Source organism: Theobroma umbraticum, unplaced genomic scaffold (assembly GCF_002168275.2).
Source record: "Theobroma umbraticum cultivar Fairchild unplaced genomic scaffold, ASM216827v3 scaffold_30.0, whole genome shotgun sequence".
Classification (NCBI taxonomy): Eukaryota; Viridiplantae; Streptophyta; class Magnoliopsida; order Malvales; family Malvaceae; genus Theobroma; species Theobroma umbraticum.
Window position 1 is genome coordinate 12,943,520 of NW_018397254.1, and position 15,154 is coordinate 12,958,673.

At 35.4% G+C, this 15,154-nt stretch overlaps 1 protein-coding gene across 1 annotated transcript; it reads right to left on the reverse strand.

The window, feature by feature from the left end:
* Nucleotides 1–2,996: 2,996 nt before the first annotated feature.
* On the reverse strand, nucleotides 2,997–11,217 carry LOC110421127 (RING finger protein). Its single transcript, XM_021434614.2, has 4 exons — nucleotides 10,144–11,217; nucleotides 9,926–9,976; nucleotides 9,690–9,762; nucleotides 2,997–3,472 (listed from the first exon to the last, which is right to left on the reverse strand). Exons 1-4 carry the CDS (start codon nucleotides 10,890–10,892, stop codon nucleotides 3,317–3,319), a joined length of 1,029 nt encoding a protein of 342 aa, XP_021290289.1. The 5' UTR covers nucleotides 10,893–11,217; the 3' UTR covers nucleotides 2,997–3,316.
* Between the last annotated feature and the right edge of the window lie 3,937 nt (nucleotides 11,218–15,154).

The following is a 15,154-nucleotide window of genomic DNA, read 5'->3' on the forward strand; positions in this document are numbered from 1 at the left end:
AGGAGAAAAGTGAAGTGGTCTTCATGATTTAAATGAGAGCTAAGTTTTAGATTAATGCTTTGAGAAGGAGAATGATGTTGAGGAAGTTGGATGGTGGACTATTCCTTGAATAATTAATAGAATTCAAGTGGTCAATAATTTGAGAAAAGAGATTGTCTGGATTCCCCTAAATGAGGGGGAACTGAAATTTAATGTTGATTGATCAACTGGAGAGAAACTTGGGCTGTTGGAGTATGGGAAATGCTTAGAGATTGTAATGGCAACGTAATGGGCCCTTTGCATGAACAAGAGTCTAATTGTGTAGAAAATTTAACCAATTGAACGACTTTATATTTTTATGTTGATTCTCCAAGGAAAGGTATTAAATTTTTGATGGTTGAGTCAAATTCATGTATTGCACTTTAATGGGTTCATAACTTGGATACTAGGCCATACACTTTGTGAAAGATTTTTGTTGATATTAGTAAGTTGCAGAAGATGATTGGTGGAGTTAGATACAAGCAGATTTACGGGGAGGCTAATCATTTTATGGACACACTTGTAAAATGGGAGTGAATTGAGTTAACATGTTCAGTGCGGGTTAGTGATTCGATACGTGCAGCAAGAATGGGCATAAATATATACATGTCTAGGATCAATATGCATTGTGTGTTTTGTGCTCAAAATGCAAAATGTTTCGTGACGTTAGGTGAATATTTGTGGCATGTTTTGATGTTTCATGTTTTTTTGAGGCTTTATGTGTATTGGGGTTAATCAAATTTATCTTATGTGGTTGTTTTTAATTGTGATGCTGTAAAGTTTTTTTTTTATTAATAAAAATGATTGTTTGAGAAAAAAAAATAAAGACACCGACAGTTTTGTTGATTTACTGACCGAAATTGTCAACAAAATATGTCGTCGGCAATATATTGATGGAAGGACTTTTCCCAATTACGACATTTTCGACTAAATATTGATGAAATTTTCTATCAATTAGGGTTTTATTTTTTGTAGTGGCTGCTCGTTTTCGTTCCTTGGTCCCTGCTTTATTCTTCTTAGCTTATGTCACTTGTTGGTGGTGGATGAGTTTGTACAATTTTCAGTTGTTGTGGTAATGTGGTGTAAGGTTTTGTAAATGTCTGTATATATACAGCGGAAACACCTTAGCTTGTAATTTGGTGTTAAGTGGATGTTTCTGTCTGAGGTTTCCCCTGTACTGCAGATGGTTCCATTGTTTTTACAATTCTTTTGACCTTGAAGTTTTATGATTGCTTGATGACTTTTCAAAAAACACAAAAAAATCGAGTTCGTGTTGCGCTACTAACTGGCAAGAAAGGAGGAGAAGTAAAAATACCTCTATTACAGCGCCGAAGAAGATGAAGAACAGGGGGAAACTAGTGAGAAAATTTTGACTTTTAATGAGTTCAGATAGTATTTAAGGTATTAAGATATGAGTTCAAGTGACATTTTTAAATTTTAATGGAGTATTTACAAAGTTCGGATACCTTATCAGTTAATAGAGTTCGAGATGAGGTATCTCCAAAATACCTAATATCCTACTTGTTGCAACCCTTGCTAAGAATAAACCTGAAAATGCCCTTCTTCAAAGCCCAAAATCCAGCTAATGGATAGCCAACAAGTCGTTGAACTTGCACTAAGACTTGCATTTCTTTTGTATGAAAAAAACTACTGTTTTATCAATTTTTTGTGTTATATTTAAATAAAAATATTATATTAGAATTTTGAGCTAAAAATCCACCACATTCAACATTTGTTGGTGCTCACTGGTTCCTTAATGTCATTCACTCTAATGTTTATTTTTGCACGAGTTGTGAATTTCACTTGAATTAGTACGAGTGTTTTGTCTTCCCTTTTAGTTTGGACAAATCAAATCCAATGGGTCGGCGGTGATGGAAAGTTTTTCAATAATTATTGAGATAGATGATTAAGATTGTTTAATTGATGTTTTTGTTATTAAAAAATAAAAAAAAAATTAGCTTTTTTCATCCTTTGTGGGTGCCCATGGCTGTTTGGGCCACACCACGAGAACATGATGAAAGATGATGTCATGGAATGGATTCCATGTTAGTAGGTGAATTTTTTTCCCCGAAGAAAAAAAAAAAGAAATAATGAATAAAAATGTTCCCTCCTTTTGCTTGAAAGGCAGCCCATCAAAAACGGCCAAGCTTCTACGATTGGTGGCAATTAATCACACCGATTCAAGCTAACCTTGTAGTATTAAGTCATCACCAGATTTTTTAGACTCCATTTGATTGATTTATATTTTATTTTTTATCATTTGTTTTAAGTTTTTTATTTATTTTTTATTTTTCCCTTTGTCTTTTACAAAAAATTCTAAAATATCAATTAAATGGAGTCTTAACATATGCTATTATTATTATTATTATTATTATTATTTAAGCCAATAATAAATGTTATTCATAAAAAAATTAAAAAACCACAAAAATCACTCTTAAGAATAAAAGACATCAGTCTAGAAAAAGAAAAAACATCAAAACAATAACAATCTTATCAAATGAACACCAAACAAAGAGCAATTTTGATTAATCCACCCCCAATTTTGCCACTATTTCTTATAAAACAGAACATGATCATTTTATCCAAAGGACTCAATTGGCACCTTTGAAAATTTTCTTGCTGTCTCAGCAACATTGCCCTTATCACGAGTTGAAAATGAGGTGAACGGAACATTAATGATATATTTGATTGTTTTTATCAACATATTAACAGAGATCTACTTGATACAGGAATTTTTATACTTATTATAGAGTAGCAACATGAGCAATTAATTAAGGTCTGTTGAGGACCATATAAAATTAATATTTGTAGTGATTAGCTAACCAAGATATTACAAAGGTACATGCTAGCTAGGGCAAGTCTTCTTGATTGGAGATATTAATTAAGGAATGAGCCATGGATAACAGAAATTGAATATAAAAGATGGGAAAAAATGGATTAGTCAATTAATCAATGAAGTTTGTACTAGTTGACAGAAATGATAATAACTAAATATCAAGCCAGCATAGCTTGGAAATACAATTTTGGTTACGTTATTGGCCCCCAAAATCATAAACATCATTTCAGGGCATCCCCAAACTATTTTCTCCATCAATTAGAGAGTGAAGAAACCATAAAAAAAGAAAGAAAAATAAATAACAAAACCCATTAAAAAAAAAGAAATAAAAAAGAAAGAAAGAAAGAAATTAAGGGTTTCATAACTTAAGAATAATATATCACATAAAGGAGGCGACTAAATTATGAGAAACATTTTTTGTTTTTGTTTTTTTCTTTTCCGTTGTTTGTTTCATTTCGAGTTTCAAGCACTCCTACCATAGTGCAGCACCATGACATGATCAGCTGTTGAGGTTTCTGGAAGCAAAGTGACTGCGTCTCTTGAACTCCATATTTGATCTCTTACATTCTGCAACGTCAAGTAAGGTACAAGCTGTTGCCCTCTACATGTTATCTCTATCTGCTCTATCATCAATCGCAATCGTACAGTTTGTGTTAGCGATTCAGCAATATATCCATTAATATGTAAAAATAAAAGGAGTATACACCAAACTATCATAGAGATGTGACTTAATATTACTGAAAGATTAAAAAAGAAAAAAGAAAAAAGAAACACAAACATGAACATGAAGTAAAAGAAAAAGGAAAAGATTTCACATTAGAATGCTGACTGCGGGGTCTTGTATCATGATGGACACAGGTTCACGAAAGCTAAATGTTCATGCATTTTTGTCCTTTTTTTTTTTTTAGGTGTTTCAAACCCTTAGGATACCTATACTTTCAAGTAACTTAATCTTCGTTATTTGTTCTTTTTTGTTGACAAAGTGACACCAAATATCACTTGAAAGCAACGAAAGATGTGAACGTGCGTGGGGAAGAAACTATTAAAACCTTTAAAGAAAAGGCAAAAAAGCAAAAGTTACTCCATATGCTAAAAACTGAGACTAATTTTATTTTGTACAAGTAGTATTGAAGTCATGCTTTGTCACTGGCTTACGTCTTACCCATGCTATGCCCCATTTTCTGTGAAACGTCTACTTTACCCATAAAATTTCTCCATTTCTCTCCCTCTCTCTCCAACTTTTCTTCTTTACTCCAAGAGATTCCTCATTCCTCCGAAATTGAAAAATGCTGCACTACTACTGCAACTTAGGTCAGCGGTCAGGCAGGAAAATCGACCGTCTACAGCCTGCCCGTTCATTCCACGATCTTAAATTGCCCGAAATTAATCATTTCGGGGCCCACCTAGACTTTACTCTTAAGCCAAAATCATGATCTCATAGACTTTTATTTTAATACTAGTATTATAATTCAAAAATAGTAGGCACAAAATAATTAAAAAGGATTTGCAATGGATCCAAAAAGCACGGCGAGGAATAGGCACCCATTTTTCATTTTTCGTTTTTTGGGTTTTGAAATGTTTTTATATTTATTTTATTCCTACAAAACGTAACTCAACACTTGTCACATTCACCAATCACATCTCATGCACGTCTTCTTCACGTTGCTTTCTCTCCATATTCCCAAAAACCCAAAAAAAAAATAAAAAAACCCCTAATGTCTAAAGTAAAAGGTCAATATTCCTTTCTTGGTAGTTGATTTTTTGTTTCGTTAATAAATAATTCTTAAAATGTAATAAGGTAAAACTAGCTAAGGTGGGGGAAAAGGGGTTAGTAGTTGTTTAATGGGTGGATGCTGATATCAAGGTGATGGATAAGGGATTTATTCCTAATATTTAATTCTGCATGCATTCCGTTCACCATGAATAAAGAACTCATTTTCATGGGGCTCCTTATCTGTCTCTTTATGCTTTTATTTTTGTTCTTTTTCAACAACTAGGAATGATTCTGTTGTGGAATTATCCCTCATGCATTGCTTTCCTCCGACGTAAAATATGTGGGGTTTTTTTATATTTTTTTTATAATATGTATCTATATATGTATTTTGTGGTTGGTCGTGGGAGTGATGATGGGGTCTTTTAAATTCCTTCAAAGGGCACCACTTCAAGGTTTTTCGATGGCCCTTTTGAAGCACAATCTATGAGAAAAAGGGAGAGAGGAGGCTTCAAAAAAGAGGGCGGGGCCTACAGTTAGCTGTCTGAGAGCTGAGATGAAAGAAGCGAAAGCGTGACGAAAGGAAGCGATAGCGCATGCAGATGGGGCGTTTGAGAATGACAGGGTCCACGTGTGATTTTCAAGGCCCTACGATATGATTCCCTTTGCTAGATGTCTTAATATCAAACCCTCTTCTTCCTTTTTTTTTCTTTCTTTCTTCTATGGGTGTGCTAATGGGTGTCAACTTAAGGACGAGATATTCCAAAGATGAAGATGTTTTTGATGTTTTTCTATATATCTTAAAGTCAATGGATTCTTAAAATATTGAGAAAAAAGGGATCAAACAATCCTTATTCAATTCCCACCATGAAGACATCTTTTTGCTTTTCCTTGCACCGATTATTATTGCCCTAGACTGTTATTCATATCCATGTAAAAAGAGAGAAACTAGAGATAATGGGCAATCATGAAACAAAATGGTGTAAAACAATATCTGTGGCCAGATACCAGTGTGGACAAAAATCAATGGTGGGAGAGCTAGCGATCGAGGATAATTGATTGAAGGAGATATCTTCCTCATCAAAGAGAGAGAGAGAGAGGTGTCCTACGTCTGCGCTAAAATCACTTGTAACACTAATCATTGGGTATTTTGTTGCATGCCATGTGAGAAAGGAGAAATATCTTATCCCAAGGCGACATAAACTAAAATCCTAGATGAAAATTTTATATGTGGCAAGGAGATTCACAACACCTGGGCGGTGCGAAGAATTTGCCAAATCAATGGCAGCCGAGTTGACCTAAATAGTTACATGGGGAAGTTTTTTTTATTATATAAAAGCAAGAGGAATGTTCAGCATGACAGGCATCCTATATTATCTAAACATATTTTATGATGTTCTAAAGATTAGGTGTAATTTTGTAGGTGAAGAATACAAACAAGCAATAGCTGTAACATTTGGGGTTTGATTGATAAAATAAGATACTGTCATAATCTCAACTGGATTACTTCATGGCATGAAGTGCAAGGAAAGAAACAAAAGTATATATGCATCCGTATCATGGCATAAGGGTTGACCTATAAATGCTTTAATTAATCAATTATATATAATATATATACACGCGAAAGTACAATATATAATTGATGCTAGTATAACAAAACATGAATGTCCAGGATATATCATAAATATAAATATATACATATTCTAGCCAAAGCTAACATATATAGCTTAGATGTTTTATGTGGCAGGGACAAGTCATACAAATAGTGCTGCAAAGGACAAAGAATGAAGGCCAATAAATGTAACTAACAACCTTTTTATTCTAACATGATATGCTGTCTGAGAAGGAGCTTCTCCTTTCATGAGATGGAAATGACGAGATATATATATATATATATGTATGTATGTATGTATGTATGTCAAAAGAAACAAAAAGAAGCAAAATGTTTCCCAAGCTAAGGCAAACAAAAGCTTCATTTTGGCTTTTATGGAAACAACCTATCCTCAAATTCTACGTAAAATTAGTTTAACTTCTTTCTAGAAAGGATGACTTGGTATACCTAGAAGATAACAAATTTCAGAGTGAAAAGATGCCAAAGTTCTGTCTAAAGCTAGTGGCGCTAGAAAAACATCAATGCACGTTTGTGTCCAGCTGTGAAACGCGTTTAGTATTTTCTTGGGCGAAACATATAGAAAAAATTATACACAAGTATGCATCTATTTCCAGTAATGTTTCATTTGGACCGTTGTTAAACCTAGTATCTCATCTTGTCCTCTGATTCTAACAGTTGCGCAGAAGAAGTGGCAATATATATTCTCCCTCTTAATTTATGCATTTATAATTTTTTGATTACCTATAATATTTATATGCATAGCATGCAGTAAAGTAAGCGCATACAGAATATTACAATATAAACTAAAAAATCTTATGGCCTTATGGCTTTAATGTGAATCATGATACTTTGTTATACACTAGAAAAGAAAAAACTGCCAATTTTTTCTTTTTTACTATTATTATTATTTCTCTTTTTGAAAAGGAAGCGTTTACTAATAAAAAAAAAATCAGAAGCTATTTCCCATCATTATTAGTGTCTTCTCCTAACTGCTAGGGACCTAAATTCTGAAATCAGTAAAATGAAAGCATCTTTTTGCATCTCTGGTTGAAACCTATTTCCCTTCAATAGATACAACTTATTCTTCTTATAAGAAGCTGTAAACTTACATTGCGCATGTCAAACTAACACCCATAATTAATTTACTACTTACTCATGTCACATGCATCTTCAAATTAATTAAAGTTTTTGTTTGATATTATAGTTGTCTGTGATAAGCTGAAGCTAAATGGTAATTGATGATTCTACAAATCAATCTATAAAATCCTTTTCATTGTGTAAATGTTGCATGACACGGACATGAACGGGAAGTTGCCATGACTTGTAGTTCAAATGTAATCACGATTTTTTTGTCCTTTACAGATTGTAACGTATGACTCCTTAGGGTGAGGTTTCTAACTAGAAATTAGAATGATCACCAAGCTGCTTTCAGAGCTTCCTGCGGAAATTTTATGATTTTCTTGGTGACAATTACTTTTGGCAGATGAAATTGGGTAACTCTACACACAAATTGTATCTCTTAGGTTTATAAATTATAATCCTAAAGTAGTATTTATGGAAGAAACTTTACTTTAATGTCATTATTGGGGAAGATATAATGGTATTGGATTATGAAGTGTGCAGAAGAAGCATTTCTTATTAAAGCGATGGGACGAAATATAATGTGAATCTAACAACTCGAGATACACAAAATTATTCACTTAAGTAGTGCACCTCGTGCACAAATTATTGTGGTATAGACCAATATTTTTCCCTGATAATGACTACCTATAAAACAACTCGAACTCATGATACGGATATTTTCACCATTGAGTATATGCCCCACATCACCAAAATAAAGAAAACAACTTAATTAATTTGTATTCAAACATCATGTGTAAGTGATTTCCTCAATGTGTGCAGGAGGAGGACTTCGATTTCACTTTGTGTAACATGCGTGTCTTTTTGTGCAATCATAAAGTTGTAAACAATTATGTCCATACTTATAAAAGCCTAGACACTTTTTTGATACGTACCTAATTAAATTTTTGTCTAATTATCAGGAGTATGGATAAAAACACTAGCTAATCAAACCATTAATAAATTAATTATTTCTATGTCGCTTTTAAAACAAAATACTTCCATCTACTTCCGCTATGAACTTCTCTTTTTTTTTTCTTTGATATTTGAGAATCAGCGCTAGGGTTTACAGGTTGACATTTGAACCTGTAAACCCTAGTGCTGATTCTCATTTCAATATCCAACTCCCTAACCCTACGTACCCCTACCCTTTCTTTCCCTGTCATGGTTATAATGCACTAATCTTCCGACCCAGATCATTAATGCCATGGCCAAATTCATAATTCTGAACATACTTGCGCTCGACAGTCGTATATATGAATTCTTAGGACGATGCCACCAGCCCTAATGTATCTTTGCTCCATTATACCGGCCGTAGTCGCTGTTTTACGGGATTCTACATGAGTTTTGAGAGCAAGCATATTTGTATGTTCAGCTGATTGAGGTGGTTAGGGGCTTTAACTACAGTCTTAAATTTTACATTCCCGGCGCTTTTACACATGTAACAAAAAGATTAAATTTCTTTTTTGGTAGATAAGTTATATACATTTCTCTAAGTCATTCCAAAGTTTTTAAGGTTAATGGCTATATATAGAGTAAAAAATAAATGACATTCGGATTCTACGTAACCATGGATTTTGAATTTTAAGTTACCCCTAACCTAATCAATTCATTTACTTAAAGCTAATTGTTCTATTATATGCTCTTTTTTTTTTTCTAAACAGTTAATCATAGAGATTAATCTTTGTATAGTTTTACTTTAGACAATACTTTGCTTGTGGTTCATCCTGTTTTCTGTGCAATTATGCCAGATCATTGATATGTTGCTTTCATATATACAAGTTTATGGCGTGAAATAGTAAGCCCATGTACAGAAGCAGGAAAGGCCATTCCTCTTTCATTTATTTTTGGGGTTGAGCAAAGGTGTTAGGTAGTTTTCTATATGTTATCTCCAAACTTCTAAAATTGAACCCTACACCTTTAATCCTGTCACTAAGAACATCCATAACTAACTAAACCAAGAAACTTATAACCATTTTAAATGACTCCTTACCTTGATTAACAAAAATTTAGGCAATCTTAAGAACGATAGGTGATGGCTTAAACAGCTAATGATACTAGATAAGAAAAAATGGCTACCTAGAAATACACTTCCCACCTAAATATGATGTTATCAGACAAGAAAAACTAAAAAAGAAAAACAGCACAGTAAGAGAGACGCCTTTAGTTCTGCTGTTTCTGTCATATCTCTAGCACCAACCATGTCCTAATTCATGAAATTAATTTACTGGATAAAAAGAAGACTCTCATTTTCTCTTTTTGTCTCTTTTATGCCGTCATGTTTTGCTAATCAAAAGCAAGTGAAGTATGCAAAATGAAGCATGGCATGGGCAGCTCAACATGGTAGCGTTTGAAAGGAAAAGGAGTTGCATTTATAGTTTTTATCAACGTACCTCTGATTCGCTGTCCAGTCTCAGCTTGTTAACCAGATACTTCATTAATAACCGCACTGTCATCTTCCCGTCCCTGAAGATTTCAAATATGTTGAAGACCAAAAAAACCGAAATACAGTAAGTTTTGTGAAGCACAAGACTTTTTATAGTTTGGGCGTTCCTATGAAAGCCTGGAATTACAAAAAGGAACTAGAAAGTGATAAATTGGAATAAAACAAATGGATAAAATATATTACTTGATTCTCAGATAGCTCTTTGGTATTTGAGGCAAGAACGGTTCTTTAGCTCTGAAATGAAAAAACCCAAAGTGAGCTCTAATATTTTTAAACAACCCAGAGTGACAATTAAAAAACAAAAGGGTAAGAAATTTTCAAACAAAAACAAAAAGTGGTCACTAATATTTTCCAAGTTATCTCCCTCCCTCCCTTTTTTCCTTATCTTATTTTGTACTTACTGATTTTGTGATGCTTGTAGCATAAACCAAATGCCAGAATGGGGCCTTCTAGGAGGATCAATGATTCTAACATCTGTGCTCGGCCCGGCAACATCCATTCCGGGTTGCACCTGAAATGGTCTGGCAAAGTAGGAGCCCAATGGCACCAAAGAAGAGGAAGACGATGAGGAGGAAGGAGCTGCTGCTATATTTTGCGATATAGGCCTAAATGCCCAGTTAATCTCTCCTTGAGGGAACGCGGAGCTGCTTCCTTGTTGGTGTTGAAAGAATAAAGAAGTACTAAAACTATGCATAACCGGTGGACGTGGAGCGCGAAACTCAGGCATATTGAAAGTAGGGGCTAATGGCCTTGCTTGTTGCGAGCTTCCTCCAGGTAATAGATCAAGCTCGATCAACCCTCCTCTTCTCGCTGTTGGATCCCCTTGATCGTGCTTGCGGTTATCATATCTTGTTGCCTGGCCCCCTATGCCGAGTTGGAGCCAACCTTCATCTCTCTCTTCTTGATTGTTATCCTTGGAGCTGGAGCGTTCTTCATTAAGGCTATTAGTTCTTGATTCATCTTCAGCCATGGGATTAGCACCTAGATCAGATCCTAAGCAAGCTTCACTGTGATAGTCATACCCGTGAACACGGCTCATAAGACCAAAACTCTCTGTATAACTGCTACCACAACAACCATAAAAACCACCGCCGCCACCGCGAGGAAGATGATGTTGATTAGAAAGGTTTTCAGCAGGAACCATGGTCATATCCGATAACCCAGAAACCGAGTATAATAAGAAGAAGGACGATGATGGTGATGATTTTGACGACGACTCCCCAGCTTAGTCTTGATCTCAGCATAAGCCATGGATGAAAAAAAGCGTTTCAATCTGTTGTTTAAATTGGAGAGAATAATCTATAACTACTGCCATAAGCATATCTTGGAGTTGAGAAATCAAGAAAGCGAGAGACACCCATTAACCAGAGACGAATCGTTGTTGCCTTTTGTTTCATTGTAAACATATCAGAGGACAACAAGGAGAATAAACGTTGTAAATCTCACTTTCCATTAATTCTCCTTTGTTTGGAAGCTTGTGGGAGAGTGAAATAGTTGCAGAAAAAGGGGGGGGGGGGGGGGGGGGGGAGAGAAAGAGAGATGTGGTCAGTCAGTCAGTTAGATTAAATAATGAATATATTGTATATATATTCTTAGGGAGGTCGAACCGTAATAGTTTTTGACTTTGTTAAGACGAAATATATGTTCCACCTGTTTCTAATGGGGAAAAATACGCAAGGGTCCCCAGCGAACAACTTTAGGGCATGTTCCAAGGATAAAATGACTGTAAAGGCTCTTTCTTTTTAGAATATCACAAAGGTCCTTTTAGTCCTAATGGGAGGCTTTAGGGAATGTCTACCCATCCACAAAAATTAAACTAGAACTTGGAATGTGTAAAAACAGACAACAGAGAACCATCACGTCGCCCCCTTGGCCCCATCTGCTCACACACGCGTCCCGTGTTTTGGATGCTGCGGATCATAATCATAATTAACAATTAATACTAATACTAATGCCTTAATTCTTCCAAATCTCTCTGGCTATTTAATTTCCTCAAACAATTCGGAGCAGCCTACAATATCAAACGCATTTCCCCTGCACCTGCAAAGCCTGTTCAAATTCTTTTTTCCTTTTAGAAAACAGAGATGTCAGTTGTCTGTTGAGAGTAATCTGATTATAGTATATTCTTAACAGGAAAAGGGCAAGTTTAAAAACTTGCATACTAAGGCCCTGGAAATGAGACAAGTGGAGAGGGCAGAGGAGTGGCAAGGCATAATGAGATTACCTGTCAAACAATAAGATATTAAGAACATCAGAGTATGTTATTAAGAGGTAATTATAAACAAATAAATGGGGACTTTGGCATGCATGATGGTGTTTCCCCATAACCCGAGAATCGAAACACAGCGACGTGGGCTTGGTAGGACATTCGTTGCCGAAGCATGTGCCCCCCACCCTCCCTGCGTTAACTGTACGAGAGAGCCCTTTCATTTGTTATGCTGGTTTCTCTCTCTATTTATGTTATTGTCTTTGAGTTAAAACTTGGAACAAGTGATTTAATAGTTGATTCATGACAACAATGGCTGCTGTTAGCTGCCTCATCTGTTCTGAAAAGCTGCTACTCTTTCTTTCCAGCCCATCAAACATGCCGCTCTCTCCCTCCTCGTTTCTAGCATACTAACAAGAAACAAAGGGGCTTTTTCCAAAAGGAGTCAATCAACCAATTTTTCTAACTGAAAATTACATGGAAGTAAATAAACACATCACCTGCCATTCTAGAGGGAGTTTGGGCGCCAGCATCAGGGATGAGTCAATTATATATACCCCATTTAAAATGTCAATTAATTTTGAATAATTAATTACTTAAGATTTTCAAGCTTCTAAAACTAATGTCATCATCTGACAACATTCTTTTTAGTCCCCATCCTCTTGACCAGAAGCCTTCAATTATTATTAAGGGATGATTAACATTTTGTCGTATTTCGATTTCTAAGCTATACAATACAATACGTTACTTAACGTTGCCACTTTGAGTTTAATGAGCAAAGAGCAAGAAATGGTTACCAGATAAAGAAATGAAGGAGTTTGATATGCGCTTCTAAATAAAGGGGGCAGTAAAAGATGGGAGGCGTGGCCTCTGGTTGACAGTGCATGGGCATGGAATGACTTAAGCTTGCAATAAAAGCATGAAGGCTAGGAGCATTGATGGGGATATCTTTCTACCAAAAATTCACCGTCAAGATTCTGGAAAGTGGACAACACCCCTCCCATTTCGTCTTTCTCTGTCTTTCTCGATCCAAGAGCCCATTTATCACAAACTCCTTATTATTACTGGTACCAGAATCATATAGTATTAAATATTGCTTTTGTATTCGCAAACATTTGATTTGAGAATGATTGCATAATTTACAAAAACTTTCCTTTCACACTCACATGTTGCGTTTTTATTTAATTTTAAACCTTCATTCACTGCGCTGTATGGTTGGGCTTGCCAGGATAAATCCCAGTCACACCGCAGCAAGTGCATGCGCTTGAAACTTGCCTAGAATTTGAATACGAGGATAGAATTACTCCTACTACATACTTTATATTCTATATATCACACTACTACTTTCAGATATTTTTTGAAATTTTGAAGGTACGGACTTGATTGTGAATTGAAGTATAGAAGAAGCATTTTTACACTTATATCAAAATCAGCCTGCCAATAATCTATCTATAATTAATGACAAAAACACAGATTCTTAGTTAAAAACGGAGGGTATGGATAATCATTGCTATTCAATTTACACATGGGGATCACTTCATGAAGCTGAGCTCATTCAAACATATTATGACATCATGTTGCTATAATATTAAGTTTGAAATCATGCTAATTATAGGCAAACATACATTTCTTTTTTTCTTTCTTTCTTTCTTTTTGAAAATTACGTGCTAAACCCATCTTTTTACTAATCCTATCACCAACCTTTTCGTTTTTGAAAGGAAGCGTCTAAACTCTTCATGTTGTCTCAAAATTACGGCATTGAGAATATAGTAAAATTACTTAGCAAGAAATTATTCTAGCGGCAGACGGTCTATGTGTGTGTGTGTATAACCATACATCTCTGCGGAACACGCTTGCTATTAGCTAAGATATATCTGATTTATAATGGCGAGGACGGAGAAGCGGGGCAGTACAAACAACAAACAGAAAAAGATGAGTTCAAAAAACAGCAAGAAAGAGCTGAAATTCTATGATTATGATTTGGGGCCCCAAAGGATATACTGAGTCCTCTGAGTATAATAACAAGCCCAACAATAAAGAGCCAAACAACTGAACATCTTAGCTTTCTTTTCTTTCAGAAGGGGAAAAGAGGGGGGGAAATACGATGGGAGCAAGTATTGGTGTATACGTAATAATCATGCATGGGATTCTCTCTCTCAAATTAAGAACCTTTGAAAAGAGAAGGAAAAAAAGAAAGAGAGAGATGGTTTCATTTCATGGATTAGAGTCCATGGAATTTGTTAAACTATCGTACTTTAGGGGGGACCGACTTATCATGGCTTTTCCAATGTGCATTGTTCCCATTTGAGAAAGTGCGTGGAGGGGTTCCCCTAATATTTCTCACCCCACTATATAGTTTTGTGGAGCTGTTGAGATAATAAAAAGGAATTAAAAGGGTTAAAACCTCGTCATCATACCATCATCAATGCCATCATCTTCAACATCACCCATCCAATGCATATATAAATTGAAACCCATCCAATGCATATATTAATGAAAGTTGCGACTCTAAGCAACGCAATTAGCCCAATTACCAAGTTACGGATCAGAGAGAGAGAGAGAAATGTGTGTTTGCATGTGCATGTGGGATAATGAGTGGCGATGTCAGTCCATGCATGTGAAAAACAAGTGGAGGTTTGATTTGTTGAAACCGAGACAAACAGAGGAAAGAGAAGCGAGTGCATGGCGTGTGGCGCGGAGGCTTTATCAGAATTTCAAGCACGGCTGATCTTGGGCTATGAATGCATGTGAAACTGTGAATCCTTTTGCCCTCACCTCTCCTTCTCTTCCTCTTTACACACACACACACACTCACACACACACACACACACACACACACACACACACACACACACACACATATATATATATATATATATATATATACTGACTGCTGTTCAATCTCAGTCAATTATAGTCAAACAACAGACTTGGAAGGTAGAATCTAGCCACGTTGCTGCAGAAGAATTGCTAAAGATTGATCAGGAATAATATCTGTTTCTGGTTTGTTTCAAAGAAAAAAAAAAAGAAAAGGGTAAAGGAGATGGGATCCTGTTCATATATGTAGTTTCATTTTTTATATTAATAATCCAGGGGTTTCTTTTCCTCTAGTCTCATACAGTTGACCCAAATGGTACAAATTCATGTAGTCAGTTATGATTTTTTCCTGATCAAAGCAGCCTAAATAAGCATCCTTTGAAAGTATG